This window comes from Muscardinus avellanarius (assembly GCF_963383645.1).
Source record: "Muscardinus avellanarius genome assembly, chromosome: X".
Taxonomy (NCBI): Eukaryota; Metazoa; Chordata; class Mammalia; order Rodentia; family Gliridae; genus Muscardinus; species Muscardinus avellanarius.
The window spans coordinates 26,601,064-26,625,360 of NC_137792.1; the positions used below are offsets into that span (position 1 = coordinate 26,601,064).

The window sequence follows — 24,297 nt, forward strand, 5'->3', positions numbered from 1 at the left end:
AAAAAAATAGAATATAAAGTCCCCAAGTAGAAGATACCAACCCCAGTGGTGCTAGAAGGATTAGAGAAAGGGGTAGTAGTAGCCTTGGGTCAAATTGGGAAGCATACAAGGAGTTATTAGAAATTACTGTGATGTAAGAATATTAAATTATTATCTTGAATTCAACTTAGAGTCCTGTAAACATCACCAGGCTACAAACAGCAGATTTGATGACTCTTGATTATATCCAATAGGATTCAGAAACCCTAAGCATAACTCTCCATATTGCAACAATCTGACCAGTTAAATATTAATTGTACCACATATACTAAATATAAGTCTCCGCCATTGCCTCCATCACCCTCTATCCGATATTTTTTATATCTGATTTACCTCATTCTTTTGTTTTCTAGATCCTATATAAATGGTATTTGAATGGACATCCTACGATCTTCAGTATGGTTTCTCAAACATAAATGTACATGCAAACTACCTGAGGATGCTGGTTTAAATTTAGGGTGTTGAAACTTAGAATTTTCATTTCTAACAAGCTTCTAGATGAAATCAATAGATTACTCCGAATGATAACAAAGCAGGTGAGAATGCTACTTATTTGAAAATCCCTTTTTAGGTTGTGTGTTTTATGCATAGGTTACGAACTGCTTAAACTGAGATGATTGAGAAGACATATTAATTTGATGCTGGCTGGAGAATACCCTTTGATATTTGCCAAATCATTCCCCTTTCTTATTCTTCTATAACTGGAGAAGAGATAGGGTTACTGAAGCTATTACTCACTCATGATATTTCACAATGGATTTTATGTAACTAGGAAACAAATTCATTCCATTTATTGTGTCTAGTGCACAATTTATTTAAAGTGAGATCAATCTCTCAACATCAGATGAAATTTCCTAAAGATGAAACATCTGAAAGTGGACTTGTGAATATGATAAATGTAGAAAAAAAAAAGTTCACCTTTGGAACCCCTGCTAAGCTTTTAATTTTGTATTTTGTATATTTTTTGGAATATGAGAATAATTATGTTTAACATAATATTCAAATATTTTTGTTTCTTCATTGTTCTTTTTTGAAATAACTCAATTATTCACTAATGTTTGATTGGTCCTTACTGTATCCTGTGCTTAGCCTACACAAAATTACTGAGCAGGTAGTAAAAATTGCTGTTTTTTTCCCCTCCTCGAGGCATCTGAAGAGAGAACATCAATGAATGCAGGGAAAATACAGGCCAGAGTCATCTGGTTGAGCAGAAATGGGTACTGGCCCATGGCAAGACTGGGCTAAAAGAAGCAAATGTGAGGTGGTGTTCTTAGAAACCTTTATGACTCAAATGCAGTGCTTCTCAAATGTGATAGGAATAACTTCAGGGAATGAGAAATGAAACATGAGTTTATGGAAGTGGAGCTTGGCAAACATTAAAAAACCATAATTGGTCCTCGTAATGAAATGACTCAGAAAACACTACTGTTAGTACATTACTGAGGACACTGGAAGGTTAAAAGGTGAAGAATCTTACTAAAGGTGATAGAGTGGCATGTGAAACAAATATACAAATGGTAAGCTATTTGTGACTCACGTCTGTGCACTTAACTTTAAATTACTTTGCTTTGCAATGGATATAACCTGGTTTTAGTTTGGGACATATGACATTGCTGATATTTGAGTTTTTTGTCCATAGAAATAACAATTTCAATACTGATCAACTTAAAAATTATTAAAATGAGAGAAAAATTACAAAGCTTCAGCTAACATTCTAAAGCTGCAAATAGATGTGGGGTAACAGTCAAATTCAGTAAAATAAAATATAAAATATACTCTGCAAATAAAATATACTGTGCATAGAAATGGGTTTTTAATTTTTCTTAGTTTCACTCATTTTTTCAGTTGGTCATTTAGAAAGGGAAGTAAAAGCAAAATGAAAATGAAGTATACATATATGACAGGTGAAGGATGGAATTGGAAGAAAATAGATCGAGAAAAGAGATAGCTCTGACAGTATCTAAAGGCAGAAGTGTGGCAGGATATATGAAGAACTGCTATGGCCAATTTCTAATCATTAATAACATCTAAAGGACACAGAGAGACTGACAAAATAGATAGAAAGAACCTAGGGCTTTGATAACTTGGATTTATTGTCCTGTAACATAATAGACATCAAATAGGTTTGGGCCAATGTAGTATGTCCAACTAAGGATTTGAAATCAGCAGGCTTGTGGTAGGGTCTGAAATTCTGCATTTATAACATATTCTTAAAGGATGCCTATGCTTTAGGTACATAGATCACACATTAAGGAGCAATGGTATAATCTCTTTTTGTGGAGTTCTTTATTAGATGCAATCAAAGGTTCTCTAAAAAATTCCAGTTTTCAAAAATTTTACTTGTGATTTGTTTCTTACCCCATACTCACCATGAGAACATATCTGCATGTACATGAAGGAAATCAATGTGAACACTGTTTACAGAAACTCTGTTACAAAGCAGGAAGGCATTTACTGTTTAACCAGCGCTGTCCAACAGAACTTACTTTAATGATGTAAATATTCTTTGGCTGCAATATTCAATGTGATCACTAGCCATATGGGGCTACTGAGTACTTGAAATAAGGTTAGTGTGATTAAAAGGTTAAATATTTAACTGTATTTTGTTATAAAAATTTAATTTAGCTATATGTGGCTAGTAACTGCAATATTGCTCAGAATAGCTCTAAACCAAAAGTTAAATTAAAAATAGTCATGAACCATTATATAAAAGTCCTTACCTACACCATTGTATTTTATTTGAATAATGTGTAAGCAATGATATCCTGAGCTCAGAAATCTTATAATAAATGTGAATAGCAGATTTCAAATTTCTATTTTTAGACAAATTTATAAATTAAAAATGCTACCTGGCATTTGGGAGGCTAAGACAGGAGGATCGCGGTTCGTAGACAGCCTCAGCTACTTAATGAAACCCTTTGCAACCGAGTGAGACCCTGTTTCAAAATAAAGAATAAAAAACAGGGCTGGGGCTATAGCTCAGAGGTAGAATTTCTCTGGGTTCCATCTCAGTACCGAAAAAAAAAAAGATACCTGTTTTCATTAATTTCTTTCTCCATTTGATGATATTAAAAGCATTTCTGAGAGGCTGGGCGTGGTGGTGCAAGCTTGTAATCCCAGCATTTGGGAGGTTGAGGAAGTAGAATCTGGGTTTACAACCAGCCTCAGTTACTTAGTGAGGCCTGCCCCAACATAGTTAAACCCTGTTTCAAAATAAAGAATAAAAAAATCAGGCTGGGGGTGTAACTCAGAGGGAGAATGCCCCTCGGTTCAATCTCCAGTACCACAAAAAAAAAAAAAAAAAAGCATTTCTTAGGCTTTATGAAAATATATTCTAAAATTATGTAAAACATTTTACAAAATATAGCCAGATGTTAGGCATTCTTCCAACAATGGTATAAATGTTTATAATAAGAAAACCCTAGAGAATTTACCAAGAAGGGCGAATTCTTTAAGACAGGTTTTGGGGCCTAATTTCCTAAAATTCACAATTATCTACTCATCTACAATTCACAAATAAGAAATGCAACTAATAAAGAAAGTGAAATATTATTCTGATGTCTAGATTGAAAAGGAAACAGGAGCGATGTCAATTAACATGTTTCACAGGCCATATACAATTCCATGATTTATGTTGATGATAAAACCTATGTAATTTAAGGGAGGGCTATCAGTCTGAATTAGAAAAAATTTTCAATGTACTTGTTACCTCTAAATGTTTGTCATTTAGTAATTTTATGACACTGACGAAAGTTCATTTATTTAGTTACTGAAAATTTTAGCAAAATTATTGTAATTGACACATCTATATAGTTTTAAGCTCAACTTTTTGCATGCAGCCAGATGCTTCTACAATACCAATATATGCCTAACCTAGTTGCTTGGATTTTAGAGCTTCAGTCTCTATTAAGAGAGTTATTTTAAAAAGGTGGCTTCAGTCCAATTTTTCTTCAAAGTATCACAGAAAGGTGCATTAAAGTAATTTATGAGAATAAGGCCCTAAGAGAAAGGTATTGATTAGAATCACTAAGAGAACTTTTCAAACTGATGTCCCAGCCCCACACCTGAACGATTCAATCATAATGCCTTGGAAAGGGGGCCAGGTATTGATACTTCTAAAAAATCTCCAGACACAGATTCTAATGAATTTACAGGGTTGAGAACAACTGTGCTGGTTTTTAGGAATTAGCTATAATTTTCACTTTAGCCCTTGAGTATTCACAAGCAGCAACTATTTGATTAGCTGAATCTAGTAATCATGGTATTTTCCAGATTTACGTGAACTAGATGCATGGAAACAGCATGGAGGCGGAAGGTAGATGACATATAATGATGTCTTTTCTGACATAAACTACAGTATAAAAGTCACAGAAATGTATTCAGTAGTAATTTTGACCTTGTAAAACTTGATATAGTTAAATATTATTTCCCTTGAATAATGATCTAAGTTTGCATATGTCAGCCAATGAAGGTATTATTCTGGCAAATCTTAGCAACGCAGGCTATTATATTAGCCCCAATTTACAGATAGGGAAACAAAGGTTTATGTCAGTCAAAAGGCAAGCAAAAGGAGGAGGCAAAGTGGGAACTCAGATAGTTTGGCCTTGGAGCCTGATTCATCACCATTGACTACCTGTAGTAATGTTACATTTCTAGAGATAACGTTTACATCTATACCTTGATTATAAATATAAAAAATATTTTGTAAAGGGATTGTCATTAACAGATGTCACACTTTCTTCTTAGTGAAATGCAAGTTACAGTTGTTGCTATTCAGACAATCGTTCTTAGCATGAGGTTTACTTTAATGACAGAAAAAACAATAAACTTTGAGACCCATTTTTCCTCAAACATATGGAATTAATGTAAAATGAATGACCAGATATTTTAAATATTTATGTTATATCATTAAATGGAGGAATTAGAAAACATGATATATATTATAGGCCAAATAAAAGATAGTAACATTGCATTAAAATGGTAGGAAACAGTCAATTTTCAATCAAATATTTTAGTTATAAAAATACAAATGTATGTATTTTTTGGCTACATGACAATAAGGAATAGGCCATATCAAGCACATTCGTATATTTCAACTAAGGTCTGTAGCATTTATCAAAGCTCAATAACTGCCCAATGACATACATACATTTTGAAACTAGATCCCAAATAGAAACATGACTGGGAAATGTGTAAAACTTCAACTGCTACTATTATTATTATCTGTTTTTTATTTTATTTTTTGCTAAACACTTAAATGAGTTTATTATTACAAAGATAGAAATAAAGAAGACAGTTACAGCCCTATACTAGCTCAGATAGCATGGGGAGGTGGCCCAAAACAAAGTCACTAAGTAGCTGAGGCTGGCCACGAATCTGGCTCCTCCTGTCTCTGCCTCCCAAGTTCTGGGATTTATCATAATTGTGTTCTCACCTAAATCATTACTACCAATGCCACCATTATCCTTCTATTACCATACTAAATTTCTGAATGTTTGCCTCCAGCATCTGCAAAAGTGGTTAGTCTCTTGTTCCCTTTTGTACCTTCTTGACTTCATAAATAAATTCTTTTCCTTCCAAGTTTTAGACTTACCTTGTAAGACCTCGCTGCTGGATGGCAAACTTGGGTCCAGAAATATTAAATCCAAATATAGATGTATTTTGTGTGAAACTAATGTGTCTATTCTCCATTCTCCAGTACTACCTTCCTCACCAGGGGGTAAACTGAAATTTTGGCCCATGGAAGAAATCAAGGAGAACAGACAATATTTTTCAAAAATTCCTGCTAATCATAATAGTTACCATTATATTACATACTGTAGCCTGGCTTTAGTAGCTAAAATATTTAAACTAATACCTTAAAATAAATAGTGTAAAAGAATCTACCTATAATTTTCATCAGAGAAAAATGAAATATTCAAACTTACCCTCAAATTAAACATGCATTAATATATATTTGTACACAGAGGACAATATGAACAACAACATTGTTTTATAAAGGATTCTATGAGAGCAACCAACATGTTTCATTGTTTTTAGTATTGATCTATTTAATTGTCCCATCCACATTGTTCAGCAATATTTCAATTATTAATATTCTTCAACCATCCAAGACAAGATTAAAGTTCAAAATGTAAACCAGGTGAGGTGGCCCATGTCTATAATCCCAGAACTTGGGAGGCCGAGATAGGAGGATCACAGGTTTGAGCTTCAGCAATTTAGTAAGACCCTCAGCAACTCAGCGACACCCTATTTCGAAATAAAAAGTAAAAATGGCTGGGGGTGTAGTTCTGAGGTAGACTGGCCCTGGGTATAATCTCCAGTACCCCAAAAGTATAAACAAATTATTCTGCCTTTTGAAAACCTAATTTCAAAGCAGGACCAGCCAAATAATAAAGAAGCTACACGGTTAGATGAAAAGGCTTCTTGTAGCAGATACTTTATGGCAACCCTCAATTCAATATTCCTGATTAAGGACTTATAAAGTAGATGAAGAACTTGCAGATGTCATCACAAACCAAGCACAACAACTCTGACACAATGGTTGGAAGTCTTTTTAAATTATTTCTAGAGAGAATGGGTAATGTTGTCACTCCGAGTTCATATTAATTTATAAGGTAACGGAACCTACTCTCAACTTCAATAAGTTTGCACTACATCGCATCTGGCAAAGTGCCTGACATAACTAGATATGCAATAATATTTCCTGAATGAGTAAGTAGTTCCCAGTTGAAATATAAAAATTAAAAGTATAAAAAATGTCCAATAATATCACATCTATTTTATTGAGATGATATATTAATTTAATTGGGATCAGTTTATAGTCATAAACCAGATTATAAGCATTTTACCTTTTGTCAGATGAGTGCATTGTTTTTCTACCACGTCTCTCTCACTTCTACCTCAGGACCTTTCACTTTCTTATTCCCATGGGCTCGACTACCTACATGGTTTGTTCCCGCCATTCATTTAGGGCTCCTTTTAAACATTACCTCATCAGAAAGGCCTTCATTTACAACACATGTCATGTTTCATGCTCTATACCCTGCCTTCTTTTCCTCTTGATAATCTGGCAACAACTGGCAGTATGTACATATTTTTAATTATCTCTATCCACTAGAATGTAAGCTCAACATTAGAGGGAGCCTATTTTGCTTGGAACTCAAACGGTGCAAGGGATCTAGTAGATAATAAATTAATAAATGCTAGTTGAATTAAAAAATGAAGAAATACATTAATTTGTTAATTATCATTATTTATCTTTTTGAAAAAGCATTGCTCCCAAAATACTGCATACTGATTTCGACAAATTCTAAAAATTTGGCTTTCCTATAATAATTTAAACTATTAGAGTCACGTACTTTAAATGTGAACAAGGAATGTTCACATTTATCTGTATTAGTGCACCTTGTTTTCATTATTTTTAGAAAAATACCATGGCCCTATTTATTTGTCACTTTACCAAATGTCAGGATAATATATGTTAATAACTTCTGCTTCCTTTTAGGCCAGTATTTATTGTTAATACTCATATCTTGTCCCCATTATATATTCTTGGTCCAGAATCTTGCTATTCCATTAATCACTTATGGGAGATGATATTAATATTTGAGGTCTAAATAAAATATGACCAGCACAGTTCTGAGCTTCTGAGAAATTAAAATATTTGTTTCATCTTACTTGACAGACAAAAAAATAGGAACAGAAGATATGTAAGTAAAGGTCTATGAAAAAGAAATGTGGATTAGTACTATTTTATAATTATTTCAGCTACATCTGTGCTTTTCAAACTTAAATATGCTTAGAAATCACCTGGGATCTTGTTAAATTGGTTATTTTGATTCTGCAGATCAGACCGAGAACAAAGATTCTGCATTTTTAACAACTTCTCAGGTTATGCCGATGCTGCTGGTCCTCAAACCACTTTGATCTACAAGAAATTATCACTTTAACATTATTGGATAAAGCAACAAAAAATCAATGACTTCCCAAACTCAGATATAAAATTAGAAGTAGGAGTTTCACATTATGCACCTTTAAAATGTTCACTGCAGGAAATTCAGATTCAGTTCAAAGATTGGAACTACGTATACAATACAGTTCAGTTGTTCATCCATCCATTCAGATGTGCACGTATGTAATGTTAGTTACTTTGCTTGGGAGAAAATAACCCACTCATTTGCTTAGAACCTCCTTTGCTCTACCCATTCTCACATAGGTTATTTTATTTCAAGATTGGAACAGACATTTGGGGAAAAAGATAAACCCGATTTGTCAGATATATTATTTTCTCTCCAGTCAGAATTTTGATGGTGATTCACAATGATTTTTTATGTTATGACTTGTGTTATCACCCAGCTACTATTCATATCTCTCCTCCTGCTGATGTAAACTAGAACATAACTTCGCTTGGCCTCCTGACTGGCTTGCTTTCATATTTTACCTTACCATCACAAAGGTTTTAGTTTCCCCCTGCATGTCCTAACCATAATTATCAGAGAAGTTGATGGAACTTGCTGTGCTTATCTTTATGAGTCCTTGTAGAAATGTCAGTAAATCTCTTTTGCTCTCTGCAGGTTGCATTTTTCAATCAAATTAATTAGTTTATTCATAGAGAAGAAAATCTTCAGTTGTCCCTATGCCACTTGTCTTCTTGTGCTTCCACAGTTGGAAGTTTTGTCTTTTTATTCTCTCTTTCTCACCTCCTACCACCCTTAGGGTATTATGCAGCATAAAAGAAAACAAAACAAAAATCATTGAGCTTTTTATGCTTAAGATATTTAACTCAAGAATGTGAGATATTGTTTTGATTCTTTTCCTTTGATTAATGAAATCAGTAACACATAGTTCTCTCTCTTCAAATTCATGAACATTGTTAGAGATTTGTAACTGATCAATACCAACATTGTGGTACTAGCTTATGTACATCTCTAGTTTATGTCTAGAGATGTCTTAGACTTCTTTATTAGGCTGGTATTCACTTTATCAGCAAATCACATCTGTGGGTAAATAAAGAGTGAGGAAAGAAATCAGGAAGAAAAGGAAATTGGGGTAAAAAAAAAAAGAAGGAAGGAAGGAAGGAGAAACATCTACATGCTCATTCTTAAACAAAATTCCTCTGTATGCATATCTTTTTTTTTTTCCTGTGTGTGGGACTGGGGATTGAACCCAGAGGCATTCTACCTCCTAGCTATACCCCCAGTACTATGTTCTATTCTTTATTTTGAAACAAGGTCACACTAAATTGTGGGGGGCCTCACTAAGTAGCTGAGGCTGTCCGTAAACTGAAATCCTCTTGTCTCAGCCTCCCAAACACCGGGATTAAAGTGTACATCACCACACCCGGCTTGTATGCATCATGAACGTCTTTATCATTAAAATAATTTAAATTTATTTTAAATGTATGCTGCTGGTCCTCAAACCACTTTGATCTGCAAGAAATTATCACTTTACATTTTGCTCATATAAATAGATTGCTCGTATTTCCTCACTCCTATAGAAGAGCCAAACAAAAATATTCTTTGACAAAAATGACGGAGGATATTAGAAAATGGTAGAGAAGCAAAATGATAATGTGTGGTTGAAGTAACTTATCCATAGCCACCCATCTTATTTGTAGCTATGTTGTACTATAGTGCAGCCAATGTCTCTTCCAAGTATGGTAATATATTGCAGCTCTCGCTGTTGCATAAATTAGTACATCCAGGGTTACACAGGGGACACATGTTGCCCCAGTTCACAGAAATGTGTGTGAATATGAGACCTTATTCCTTAGGTAAATTGGAGTTCATTTTAGGAAAAGTAGAAATGAAATCAGGTCAATATTTTTATTTTTAAAAATCCACTTTATTTTTAGATAGGTATTAATGGTTTTTAGGATACATAGCATTTCCTAGATGCTGCCTGTATTTAAGTAGTGTCTGTCGGCACAACACAAGAATTATTATTTTCAAAGCAGAAAGCAGTTTGATAAAAAGGAAAAATAACTACAAATAAATACGGAAGAAATTATTTATGTACATCCACACAACTAAGATAACGGTATATATTCTAATCACAACTACCACCTAAACTAAGACAACTAGCATCTCCTACCTGGCCTTTTGTACTTCCCTGATAACTGCTTTCTATTCTTGCAGTGGCCTTACTAATATGCTTTCTTGACCTTTCTCCTATTTAAAGCCTTATGATGGTTTTTCTTGAAGTTCTTCTGGAACGCAAAGCCCTTATATTTTATCGTTGCTGACACGTGCATTTGTGAACAGATCCTTATCTGAATTTCATTCCTATTTCATACCTTGGTTATCTAGACTCCTCTCTTGTACTGTTTCCCATCCCACAGGCACTTATGTGCTCACAAAAATCCAAACTGTCTTAATTTTAGGGCCCGTGCACTGACTGTTCCCTTTGCTTGAAATATTCTTTCTGAAATTCTCTTCCTACTGAACTTCAAATGGTAGTTCTTTCCTGTAATTCAAATCTCAAACTAGCCGGGCATGGTGGTGCACACTTGTGATCCCCGCGCTTGGGAGGCTGAGACAGGAGGATTGCACAGGTTCAAAGCCAGCCTCAGCTACTTAGACTCTCAGCAACTTAGTGAGACCCTGTTTCCAAAAAATATAAAATAGATCTGGGAGTATAGCCCAGAGGTAGAAAAGCCCCTGGGTTCCACCCCCAGTACCACCAAAAATTTAAAAATAAAAATAAATAAATAAATAAATAAATAAATATCTCAAACTAAATGATACCAATGTTGAAAGTCCTTCTTGGATTACTAAGACTAAATTATCCCTTCAAACACTTTATCATATAATATTTTCATGTCTTCAAAAATATATTCCTATCTGGTATTTTTCTTCTGTTATTTTTTATTGGCTGTCAGTCTATCTAGAATATAAAGATTCATTTTAGTTCTTGGACTTCACCTCTTAAGGTCATCCTTGTGTTCTCTGTACCTTGAATTGTATCTGATAACTAGAAGTACTCCATTAATGTTTATAATAGTTATAAAAAGATAAACATATATCTCAAAATTAATATGTCCAACATAATTTGTTGTAAATACATTGGTAGATGATGCTTATAATTGCTAAATGTAAACATTCATAGATTTTAATTATAAGCATATATGTATTTTCTTTTTTTTTTTTTTTTTTTTTTTTTTTTTTTAAATTTTATTTTATTGGTGCACTGTATTCATACATCATAGTGGGATACAAACTTTTGTAGACATACATGCACACATCGCCCAGTCAGCCCCCACCCGATCCCCACCCCCTTCTCTCCCCATCCCTCCTTCCCATGCTTGGCTTAGTGGTTGACATCTAGTATTATAGCAATTTATCCAAAATTAAAAATGATAATCTCACATAACAGTTTCATTTGTCTGATACCAAGCGTTTGATGATTTAAAGATAGCATTTCAATATTTCTTTTTGCTTTCTTTCTTACTAGAGCATATTTTTTTCTGTTTTTTTAGGTGAAACTATCATATATTTATATATTTATTTTTCAAAAAAATCTATCCTAATATGGTATATGAATTCTAGATACCCAAAACGATCTTGAAAAAGAACAAAGCTAGCAGATATATATTTTCTGATTTCAAACCATATAAAGCTACAATAATTAAAACAGTGTAGTACTGTTCTAAAGGCAGATATATAGACCATTGGAGTTAAATACAAGCCTAGAGATAAATTCTTCCATATATTGTCAAGTTATTTTTGACAAGGTTTCCACGAACATTTGGTGGTGGAAATAATAATCTTTTAACTAAATATTGTTGAAAAATAATAATTACATGGAAAAGAATAAAATTGGACCTTTACCTAATCCCATATACAAGTATTAACTCAAAATAGATAAAAGACCTAAATATAAATCTTAAGACTATAAACTTTTAGAAGAAAATCTGGGTCATAAAACCTCACAACACTGAAATTGGCAGTGATTTCTTGGATATGATTTCAATGGCACAGGCAACAGAAGAATATACAAACTCCCTAAAAAATAAAAGAAAATATTGTATATCCAAAGACAATGTAAACAGAGTTAAAAGTTACTAATAGAATGGGATAAAATATTTCCAAATGCTATATCTGAAGGTATATTAATATTCCAACTAGAAATCCTAAAAATTTACAACAATAAAGGCAAACAATACAACTTAGAGATAGGTAAAAGACTAACATAAATAATGAATCTCCACAGATAACCAATCTTAGTTGTCTGTTGGATGGAAACTCTTGTTTCTCTGGTTCTGGTGAGTGTTACCTATTTCTTCTTTGTAGTTAATCTCTTTGAGTATTTTCTCTAGTGCTGGTTTTGAAGACATAAATTCCTTCAGTTTCTGTTTGTCATGGAAGCTTCTTATTTCTCCATCTAATTTGATACAAAGTTTTGCTGGGTAGGAAATTTTTGGCTGGAAGTTGTTTTCTTTCAGAGTTTGGAATATGTTACTCCAAGCCCTTCTGGTCAAGATTTTTTTTTTACTTTTGTTATATCAACCTGAGAATTCTAGCATGGTTTTGGTTATAACTAACAGGCTTATACAAAGTTAAATATCATTCCTTTCATCACAAACCCTAGCCTTAGGCAGGAATATTGGCTTCTGACTGAGACTATGGACATTCTATCTTCGGAGGAGAAAGATAAGTTTGAACTAAATCATTTTTTACTTGCAACTTACTACTATAAAATAGTCATATGTTTGTAAAAACATATGTTGCAAAAATAAATTAGATCAAATCCTTAAAATAGAAATAAAACAGGCTGCAATTTATTTAAAGCATTCAGTGAAACCTAGGATTATTTTTTGTAATACTAGGGATTGGACCCAGGGCCATTCTACTTCTGAGTTATACTAGCTGCTCTATTTAATTTTGCTTTGAAACAAGGTCTTGGTAAGTTGCTGAGAGTCTCACTTCATTGCTAAGGCTGGTGTCAAATTTGGGATCCTCCTGTCTTGGCCTCTCAAATACTGGGATTACAGATGTGTGCTATCATGTTTGGCAGAATTAATATTTTTATTTTTTTCAGTACTGGATATTGAACCCAGGGGAATTCTACCTCCAAACTACACACTGAACCCCATTTTTTATTCTTTAATTTGAAACAAGTTCTCAATAAGTTGTAAAGGGCCTAATTTAAGTAGCTGAGGCTGTTCTTGAACCTGTGATCCTCTTGTCTCATCCTCCCAAGTCCTGGGATTACAAGCATGAGCCACCATGGTTGGCTCAGAATTAATATTTTTAGATGACAATATCCTCTTGTCATACTCAGATTTTGTTTTCTGCCCCAAATCCTATCAAAATTTAGTTCCACAAAATTTTGCATAATGCCTTATCTCATTTAGAATTTAATAGGTTTTATGCATGAACACACACAAATTAGTGAAAGTGGCACTGTTATTTACAAACTCTCTTATTTCCAAATTTGCTCATTTAAATAAAACTTAGTACATGTGTATTCCAAGAAAATATCTAGAAAATAATATATACTACAATGGAACAGATTAATTTCTAATCTTAACAACTTTTCAATAATGCCACGTTGACTAAAAGTTGGTCCTTGAATTACCATTCTAAATTGTTTAAATACAAACAAAAGTTCCCAAATCTTTCCTAAGGACAAAGTAATTTTCATGTTACTCTTATCTCAGTAGTAATATTTTCCTTTTAGGATTTCCATCTCCAGAGAAATGGATGTGAAGAAATTATGTGAAAACAACTCAGTGTATGCACTTTGTACATCATTTCTCATCTAATGGTAGATATCCTTTGAACAAGGAGATTTTAGAATAAACTTAAAATGTTATAATAAAGAAAGATTTGGAATTTTAATTCCAATGTGAACTCACATTTTCTTGCGACTCATTCTCAAACTACAATGAATACATTTACTCATATGAATAACTAATACTACAGTGTTAGTTTTACTGAAAAAGGGGAGTGTAAAAATAATTTTGGAATTTTAGCCTCCAGAAGAAGGCTGAAAATTAGAGTGCACAAAAAGAAGATAGACTTGCCACTACAGGAAGGGAAATAAAGGATTTTATAAGCTTTCTAATTTTTCTGAGGTTGCTGAAGTTAGGATGCACAGATTGGTACAAAAAGTTCTGTCCTGGACCACAAGTAGGCAGCTCTGCATCTTATAATTTGTGATGATAAATGAGTGGAGCAAAGAAATTGACCTGGAGGTATTAGGGGTAACAGACTCAATACTTAGATTATGACTGACCAGTATAATTATTTCCTGTAAAGATAGTTATCATCATCACAATGATAACAGTAGGGAAAACATATAAAAATGCATAGAACTTCTGCCTCGGAATATAGATATAGTTGTGAGAATTCTATCTTATATATGTCTGACTTATTCTTTCAAAAGAAATGAGCTTAAAATATGTTTTCCTACTCCCTATTGCCATATTATAATTTAATACTGGAATAGCAATTCTCCCAGCATATTTGATGAGGTTTTTTTGGTCTTATTTTAAAGCTTTTAATCTTCATAAATAATAGCTAAGTAAACTTAAGGCGCTTGGACAATTTCTTTAGCTTAATGTATTCAAATCCACAGTTGGCACTTCATTTCTTTTCGTTTAAAATTAAATTTATCTTGTCTCGATAGGTTCTACATGAATACACACACACACACACACACACACACACACACACACACACACACACACCTAACAATATAAATCAAAGCACCCTATCCAGAATGATGAAATCTGCTTTTTACCTTTATAAGAAATATACTATCTTTAGAAATGTCTCAAAAGCTCTTTTGATTATATCAATCAAATGTTCAAAGTAATTCATAGACATACTATATTTGAATAAGCATTTCAAATGCAGCTGAGGAACTTTTTTCAAGAAGATTATCATAAATATATGATTAACTAATGTCTTCAAGGGTTTTCCCTTCAGAAGAGAAGTTTCTTGTAAACTGTAGCTAAGAAGTGATTTTATGTAGTTTCCTGTGATTGCTTTTGTGTCCTCCACATTCACATTTTAATTTTCACAGAAAACCTAGATAATTTTAATTATGACAAAATTTTGAACATTCTTAAGCTTGATTCTGTAGATGATAGCCTATCTAGCCAAGGTCTACACTTCAGTTACAAACATGAAAATCAGTGTTACTGACAGGAGAATCAGACCATCATGTCCCATGAAGAAAAGCTGCATGCCTTAAGAACAAATTGAGGATACAGACGAATCCACTGTGCTTTATCAAAATAATTATAATATTCTACTACTTGCTATTTTGGGGTATGTATGGTAATAGGTTTTGAATCCAGGAGTGTTCTACCCCAGCCCTTTTATATATTTTTTTAAACAGCTTCTCACTCATTGTCTCAAACCTGAGATCCTTCTGTCTCAGTAATTCCCAGTTATTTTGTTTTTGAGATGGGAATCTTGCTATGTTGCAGTGGCTGACCTCAAACTCTTGATCATCTTTCTTTAGCCTCCTCAGCTGGGACTACAGGTATGTACCACTATGCCTGGCTAAACTTGCTACCTTTATCAACTAAGTACAAATAAATACTTACTTGCTTTGTTTTTCCATGCTAGCTACCCTCAGGCATTCCCATCTTGAATTGAGAAGATTCATTTGTTCTTGTACTTCAGTCTCTTCATCTTCTGACAATTTTCCTGTTCCAATCAGTTGACTTCCCAATTGTAGAACATTACCAACCCGTCCTTGATGAGATGTCAAATCCATCATAAACCCCTGACCCAGAAGAAAAATAAATAAATAAATTACAATGAATAAATAAATTACACTGTGGGTAAGTTACTGTGAGTTTGCACTTGAATTTTTTAAACTTTAAAATCTGTTCATATTTAAATGTGTATATCCATTAAAGGTATCTAATCCTTAACGAAACTCTATATAATTTTGGTACAAAATAAGAAAAGTGGAATACTTTTGTAGGAGAAACTAGGGAAGGATTCTCGGGGGATTTACTAAATAAGAGATCCCAGGAAGACCTGCAGGGGGTACTAAAGAAGCAGAAAAGAGTACAGCGAAGGAGAATAAGTCAAGCAAGAATGTCATCTCAAGAAAATGTGTCCACTCAGGGTTATTCAGCCTAATACCTCATAGGTCCTCTGGAGTGTACCTCATACCTATGATTTTGGGTAAGAAATGGGTACTTTAGACTATACCACCAAATGATTCCTCAATTTTGCCTTGACACAAGAGAAGGGAGCTGGGCTTTTATATTCTTCTTAAGAGTCACTAAGAAACCAGATTTCAGCACCTGGAAAAGTTCTTATCCAAAAGAGAACTTTGGAATCATATTTGTTTCCATCTCAAAAGAAAAGATAAATTTCCAAAATACAATGCTCTTAAAGAGTAATTGAGAAAAAAGGGGGGCTTGCCATTATAAGTCATGTGCTTAGTTTCATAAATCAATGTTTTGTTTACCTCATGAGTATGAAATTGTCCTTTCACTTCTTCTACATCATTTGAAATCTCTCCTTGTGCTTGCAATGTGTCTTCAGCAGACAGAAGCCATGAGAGTACTTCTTCTAAAGCCGTTTGATAACTGTCCAGGTTTACTTCAGTCTCCCTCAGTGAACTGCCAAATGACTTTTCTTCAGTTGCTTCCAAATGCTAAACAATGAAATAAATTGAGTGTTATACAATTAGTGTCTTTGCAGGCTGTTCCAGTAAATTAAATGATAAATCGAATGGAATATTTAAATGCTAGAAATGTCCACTTGCATTATCTCATATATGAATAGCAGACACATACAACAGTGAGCCTGCATTTTAACATCCTTACAAATATACAAATGCACAAATGACAGCTGAAATCACACGAAATCAACGACTTATTAAAGCTTTTCTAGATTATTATAATGAATCAGTCTATCATCTCTGTGTTCATTTTAAAAATACTATGAAATTTCTTCCCTGGGATAATTTTTTGAGTTCACATTTTTAATCCTTTTTCAAGCTTAATTGGAATTATATTTACATACTTTTGCAAAGGCTTTAACGGAAATCTCTCTTCCAGGTTTGAAAGAGGTAATAAAATGGTTCTAAAACTTTACAGAGTAGTAAAAGTATCAGTAAACAAATGAAGTGTGTCTATGGGGGGATGCAGGGTGAAGGTTTTTAAAAATATTTTGAAGGCATGTATGAAATATCTAAAAGGATAAATCTTCTATAAATTAAGCATTTATTTCAAGAAAGCAATGGATTAAATAACAAGATATTATTTTAGAAGTAAAATATGAGGTATGTTCCTACTCAATGTATTATTAGGATCTTAAGTAGGATTTCAAAAAGTTTTCTTGCAATTTGTGAAAAGATCCTAAAGTTAAGAAAAAAGGGTACAAAATGCCCATAACTCTAAAGAGAAAATCCAGGCCACCTACAAAGGAATGGCTAAAAGGTTTTCATAAAACCTTTGATCTACTATGATCCACTATGTTGCAATCCTTAATATACTATTCAGTTGAAAATTATATAAGAGGAAACAGGGATATTTATTGGAGACATTGATGAAAAGGGAGTCCTTGGAGTGGCTGCTGTGCTCACCATGGCAATACATTCTCCCCACCTGAAGCCAAGCAACAGAAGTTTGCATTTACCAGATGCAAACTTCTCTAAATTTAGCACTTGTTGACTGAGATTCAGCTGCTATGAGACTAGTACCATCAAGTGTTAGAGCTTTTGGTATGACCTGTAGGCCTCTTTATCCTTAGGGAAACTATCGAGAGGAAGCATTTGAATATATAAAGAAATCTGCGTATATTTTTCTTTGAGTCAAATCCATTGGTGATAGATTTTTAGACATCAAAATCCCAAGAAGGAGCACACTTGAAAGTATTTCAGGGTGAAGTAAAAAACCTGTTATGCAGAGCCAAAAAAAAAATATATATATATATTGGAGAACTATTTGGAGAGGGATCTTCTCTATACGCCAAATACTGAAAACCAACACTGGACCCTAACAAACAAGGTTTTGTAGAGGAAACAAGGGCAGCATAGAATCTCCAAGAGATATTTGGAGATTTCATAATCTTGCCTAGAAAAAAAACCAACCTTTGCTGGTTCTCCCTTGTCATGACTGTCTTGTATTTCCAGTGTCTGTCAAATTTTGGACCTTAACCCACTGAGTTGACAGCACCAACCTAATCGTGCTATTTCTGATAAATGCTGTGATAAAACTTTACTATAATTACAAATTTCCTCTGTTAAATTGTTTAAGACTGCAAATCATAGTAGCAGTTATTAGTGTCATCTTTACATCAGGAGATGTACTCCTGTCCTGTTTATAGAGAACTGGCAAAAACAGGCAATTCTGGTAAGTCAATATTGTCCACATCTAGTATCCAAAACATAGTATAAGGGACTGAGAGGACTTTTTATGTAGGGTCCCCAAAAGCAAGGCAATTCCTGAAGGTCTTATGGGTTAGAACATGTTCTATGGTGTACCCCTTCTATATTTTTAAAATATTGTTAACATGCAACATCAAGGTCAGCATTTAGGAGAAAAGTTACAAAATGTAGCCTGAGAAATGTTCACTTGTGGAAAAAGCTTCATGCTTGTGAATCTGTATAACTTCCACGGGGTCCTAAGCACAGAGGGAAACCATATTTCTTTTAACTGCTGTTACTATTTTAAAATTCTCAATAATTTTATCTTTTTTGTGGTACTGGGGATGGAACCCAGGGTATTTTAGCTCCAAAGTACACCCTGGCCCTATTTTTTTATTCTTTTTTTGAGCCTTCCTAAGTAGCTGAGGCTGGCCCTGAATGGTGATCCTCCTGTCTCTGTCTCTCAAATGCTGGGATTACAAGAGTGTCCCACCAGGCCCAGCTAATAATTTTATCTTTGCACTTGGGTTTCCTAAGTGAACTCCAGTGTGGGGAGGAAGTATGAACAAGAGCACAGGAGATAGGTATAATATATAAATCTTCATTTGTATATAGTGGTTTTTTTTTTTTTTTTTTGTGTGTGTGTGTGTGTGTGTGTGTGTGTGTGGTACTGGAGTTTCTGGAAGCCCTTCTACCTCCGGGCTACACTTCCAGAGCTATTTTACATATTTTTTTAATTTGGAAACAGGGTCTCTTAAGCCAATGCGGAAGGCTTCGAATCTCACGATCCTCCTGTCTCTGCCTCCCAAGTGCGGGGATTACAAGCGTGCGCCACCACGCCTGGCGCATATAGTGTTTTCAATGCTCCATGAGTACAGAATTAGATTGAGCTCATGGTATGTGAGAGTTTAATGAGAATCAAGAGAGTATATTTGTCATGTCTCTAACTGAATAAATAAAATGATACTGACAGCCCTGGGGAATCATGCTTTCCATTTGAGTCAGATCTTATTATAAATGCAGAAGGATATTTTTCCCATTTCCTCTCCCTTCCTGTTTCTAATTTTATTTTTGTGGTGCTGAGGATTAAATCCAGAGGTTTTCTACCTTTAAGCTGTACCCCTGGACTGATTATATCTTTTTATTTGAAAACCAAGTCTTGCTAAGTTGCTGAGAGCCTCGCTAAATTGCTGAGGTTGGCTTTGAATCTGGGATCCTCCTATCTCAGCCTCCCAAGTACTGGGATTTTTTATGTGAGCCACTGAGCCAGCGTCTCCACATTTATAATATTGAAATTGGTGTTTATAGCTTCACAGATGTATATAGGATTGTTTGAACTATTTCTTTCATCAAGTCTCCCCTTTCCCCTCCGTACCTCCCCAAGTCCCCTTCCAGTATTCTATTGGTCTCTCTCTTAATTTATCTGAAGCCTCTTTTGATACTCAGTTTTCTCTCTTGCTTCTACATATGAAAAAAAAAAAAACATATGACCTTTCACTTCCTAAAACTGGCTGATCTCACTTAGCATAATATTCTTGAGTTCATCCATTTTTCTACAAATGACATAATCTTGTTTTTTTTTATGGTTAAGTTCTGTTGTGTATATACCACAGTTTTGTAACACATTAATCTGTTGACAGACATCTAGGCTGTTTCCACCATTTGGCTATTATGAATTGTTCTACTATAAACATGAATATGTATGTATCACTATAATCTCAGTTCAGCTCTTTTGGAAAGATGCTCAGGAGTGGTACAGTTAGTTCATATGGTGGTTCCATACCCAGTCTTCTGAGAAACCTTCAAACCAATATCTAGAAAGAAGGCAATTCTAACAAACTTTAACTACCAGGAAGCTCTTATTTGTACTAACTTATTTCTTATTTGTACTAACTTCCTAATATAGTTAAGTACTCATACTAAAATTGATGACATTGAAATAAAGCAAAACTCAAATGGATCCACATATCCTTTGTCATTTTCATTTTTTTTTTTACTAAAGATGTGGAAGAAAAGAGTTTTGAATATGAGCACATCAAGAAATAAAATAAGCCAAACATGGTGACATATATTTTTAATGTCAGCACATGGGAGGCCAAGATAGAAGAATTGCAGGATTGAGGCCAACTTCAGCAACTTAGTAAGACCTCTTTCAAAATAAAAAAAAATAAATTAATAAAAAGGGCAAGGAGTATAGCTCTGAAGTAGAATGGACTCTGGATTCAATGCATGGTACCAAAAAAAAGTGAAATTAAAAACAATCAAGCTAGTTTTATGTTTCTCCATTGTGGTAAAAAGGTAAAAACAAAGTGTACATCCATGAAGTAGTTATGAGGTGCAAATTATAAAATCAGGTGATTTTGCATGAGTTAAATATTCTTTAAATGCATTTACAAATGCAATTGCCAATATTCCAATGAGCAGTAAAGTTTGTACCAATACTTTAAATTAATAAATTTTATTCAGTATGATGTTAAGTGGTAAACACATGCTATAATAAGTCAAGAGAGAAGCCATGGAATAAATAGCTCTATATTTTGGTAATTTTAACACATTTTTCTTCCACATTTTTTGAATGAGGGAGGGACTCTGCATTTCATTTTAATATTTAATTGGTGCACTGTAATAAGACATCATGATGAAGTTCAGAGAGATAGAGGCATGCACACAACACTAGGTGAGCCCTCCTCCAGCTCCCACCTGGTGTCTTCCCTCTCCCTGTGCAGGACAATGTGATTGGCATTGATTAATTTATCTAGGTACATTATATCCATTGAAGTATTTCCCTCATCAAATGCCCCCACACACCTCCTGCCTCCTTCCTTAGGTCCCATTCATCACTCCACTACGGTTTCTCTTTTGTCAAGAGAGTCCCTCCTGTGTCCCACCTACTCCCTAGTTTCCACATATGAGGGAAAATATCTAAGCTTTCACTTTTTGTGACTAACTAATCTCATTTAGCATAATATTCTCCAGTTCCATCCATTTCCCTGCCAATGACATAATTTTGTTCTTTATGGCTGAATAAATTTCCATTATGTGTATATCCCATAATTTTTAATCTATTCAACTATTAATGGACATCTGGGATGGTTTGATGATTTGGCTATTATGAATTGTGCTGCTATAAACTTGAGTTTTTCATGTGTTACTATAATATTTTTATTTCCGTCCCTTTGGAAAAATACCCAGGAGTGGTATACAGGGATCACATAGTAAGATCATTCCCATTCCTCTGAGGTTACTCGACACTGATTTCCAAAGGGGTTGCCCTAATTTGCAATGACATCAACAATCTATCAGGGCCTTAATAGGAAGCCTATCAAATGGGAGAAGATCTTTGACAGTTGCATCTTTGAGAGAGAACTAATATCTAGAATATGCAAAGAATTTAAGAATCTTACCACTAAAAAACAAATAACCCAATAAAAACTAGGCAAGTGAACAAAATAGACACTCCATAAAAGAAAAAATACAAATGGTTAAAACTGCAAAAAAAAAAAAAATGTTCAACATTGTTAGCAATCAGGGAGATGCAAATCCAAACTACACTCAGATTTTACCTAACATCAATTAGAATGACAATCACCTTCCCAAGTATTCAGATTACAAGCGTGTGCCACCATGCCCAGCTAAGATTTGTTATTTTTGCATTAGGCTTTAGAATTGAGGAAAATAACATTAGAATTATTTGCTTTCTAGATATTCTGTAACTGTCTTATTTTAATATTACTTTTAGAAAGTCACAGATTACTTAAGTAAGCTACCAACTTTATGAATTACAGATAAATATTGACTTTTTAAATTATTGAAACATATAAAAATAATAGAGTTTTTCTGTTCACCTTTCTTTTCTGCAGTCTATGGATACCATAATAATCTCTACACCTTTCATTATGACAAAAAGAATGGTAGGTTTACTGGAGTTTTCATGTCTCCACCTATACCTCATATGTCACTTCAGTTTCCTCATCTTTGAAATAGACATCTTTTTAGGGTGGATATGTGGATTATGTGAAATAATGTGTATAAAGAAATCCCTAAGCTGGGCATCCTTTATGGACTATCGAATCGATTTCTTAGAAAGTGGTCTTACGAGAGGTAATTGATATTTATTATAAACTATGTTAATTTAATAATTAAATAAATAAAACAAATCATATATGGTCAACATCCAAAAATAGAAATATACATCATGAATAAAGAAACTTTTATTTGTGAATAAGCAAATAGGGTGGTTGCAACTGAGGGCATAAATGCACAGGCCAGGGTAGCCTCTGGTAAGTTTGAAAAGTAAAGGTTTAAAGTTTTTGTAAGAGCAATGAGAAAATCAACTTAAGGTTCTCTAAAAGGTAGCTCATTGGCACAGGTCACATTATGTGAGAATGGGTAGGCTCTGATTAGAAAATGGTTATAGTTACTAGGTAAAATTGATCTTAGACATAGCAAGCTATTTCATCAGATTGGGCTTGATAAAACATTGTGTCAAGCAAGTGTTCTTGTTAAGTGATTGCTTCATGACAGCTCTTGTTATCAGACAGATTGTACATGACAGGTATCCCTTCATGGCCTTCTCTGCCTCCATTTGTCAGAATATAACATGGTTGACTCCATTTTGTATCTGACAACTTTCTTGAAATTGTTATTAAAATTTTGTAGGTACTCATTATCTAAATCTTTTATTATTATCTCCAAACTTTTCTTTTTTTTCATTTTAGAAGAGTTTGTCATACAATGATTACTTCTTTTACTTCCTGCTTGGTTTTATGAGAAGGGATTTATCAATTTGTGATTTTTTTTTCTTTTTGGTGGTATTGGGGATGGAACCCAGGGGCCTTCTACCTCCAGGCTACACTCCCAGACCTATTTTATATTTTATTTGGAAACAGGGTCTCTTAAGCCAGCTGAGGCTGGCTTCGAACCTGTGCCATCCTCCTGACTCAGCCGTGGGGATTACAAGTGTGTGCCACCATGCTCAGCAAGTTTGTGAATTTTAATAGCAAGAAAAGATTCTTAGGAAAAGAACAAGAAACGAAGAAACAAGGAGATGGATAAAAGTTGGAGTAACTTAGAAAGAAAATGCATATTCAACAATATAAAATTAGACAATAATATAAAATTAGACAATTTAGGAAAGAAACATACATATATGTGTGTGTGTTTACTTTTGTGTCTATACACACATATATGTGTGAGTGTGCATGTATGTTCTACCCAATTATGAATGTATATATTCAAATTATCAAAGAGAGTACATATTTAAACTTGTGAATATTTTATATCATTATAATTATTTTTAAAAGATATTGACATTTAAAATATATTTTATATGAACACTTAGTTATAAATATTTTTCTCAGAAATTAAAATTAGCTAGCCGGGCATGGTGGCACACGTTTGTAATCCCCGCGCATGGGAGGCTGAGACAGGAGGATCGCACAGGTTGAAAGCCAGCCTCGGCTACTTAGTGAGGCTTTCAGCAACTTAGTGAGACCCTGTTTCCAAATAAAATATTAAGAAAAGGACTGGAAGTATAGCCCGGAGGTAGAAAGCCTCTGAGTTCCATCCTCAGTACCACAAAAAAAAAAAAAAAATTAGCTACCCAGAAAACATAATTTAGCAAATATTTATTATCTCTGGGTTATATCTTCTATTAGGCATGTAGGTAGACTAGCAAAGACTACTGGAATATTTAAAGGTATAGGAGATTGCTTCTGGTGGAATTTAAGCAATATTCTCAGTGTTGTGACCCAAAATACCAGTCAACTACAACTTAGAGAAAGATTAATTTTCACATGGTTCTGGAGGTTTGGGGGGTTTCAGTCAATGTTAGGCTAGCTCACATCTGTGGATCTCAGGACATGCTGCTAGGAAATAGAGAAGAGAGAGAGAGAGAGAGAGAGAGAGAGA

General features: G+C 34.0%; 1 protein-coding gene across 2 annotated transcripts in view; it reads right to left on the bottom strand.

Moving 5' to 3' along the window:
• The window catches only part of DMD (dystrophin), a gene marked incomplete at both ends in the record, with an annotated part of 2,101,015 nt that overhangs the window by 1,535,716 nt on the left and 541,002 nt on the right, over positions 1-24,297 (bottom strand). For both annotated transcript variants that reach the window (XM_080719244.1, XM_080719243.1), the window contains 2 exons: positions 15,602-15,783; positions 16,483-16,671. In XM_080719244.1, the coding sequence (XP_080575370.1) occupies positions 15,602-15,783; positions 16,483-16,671 (371 nt within the window). The remainder of the gene's footprint in view (positions 1-15,601; positions 15,784-16,482; positions 16,672-24,297) is intronic.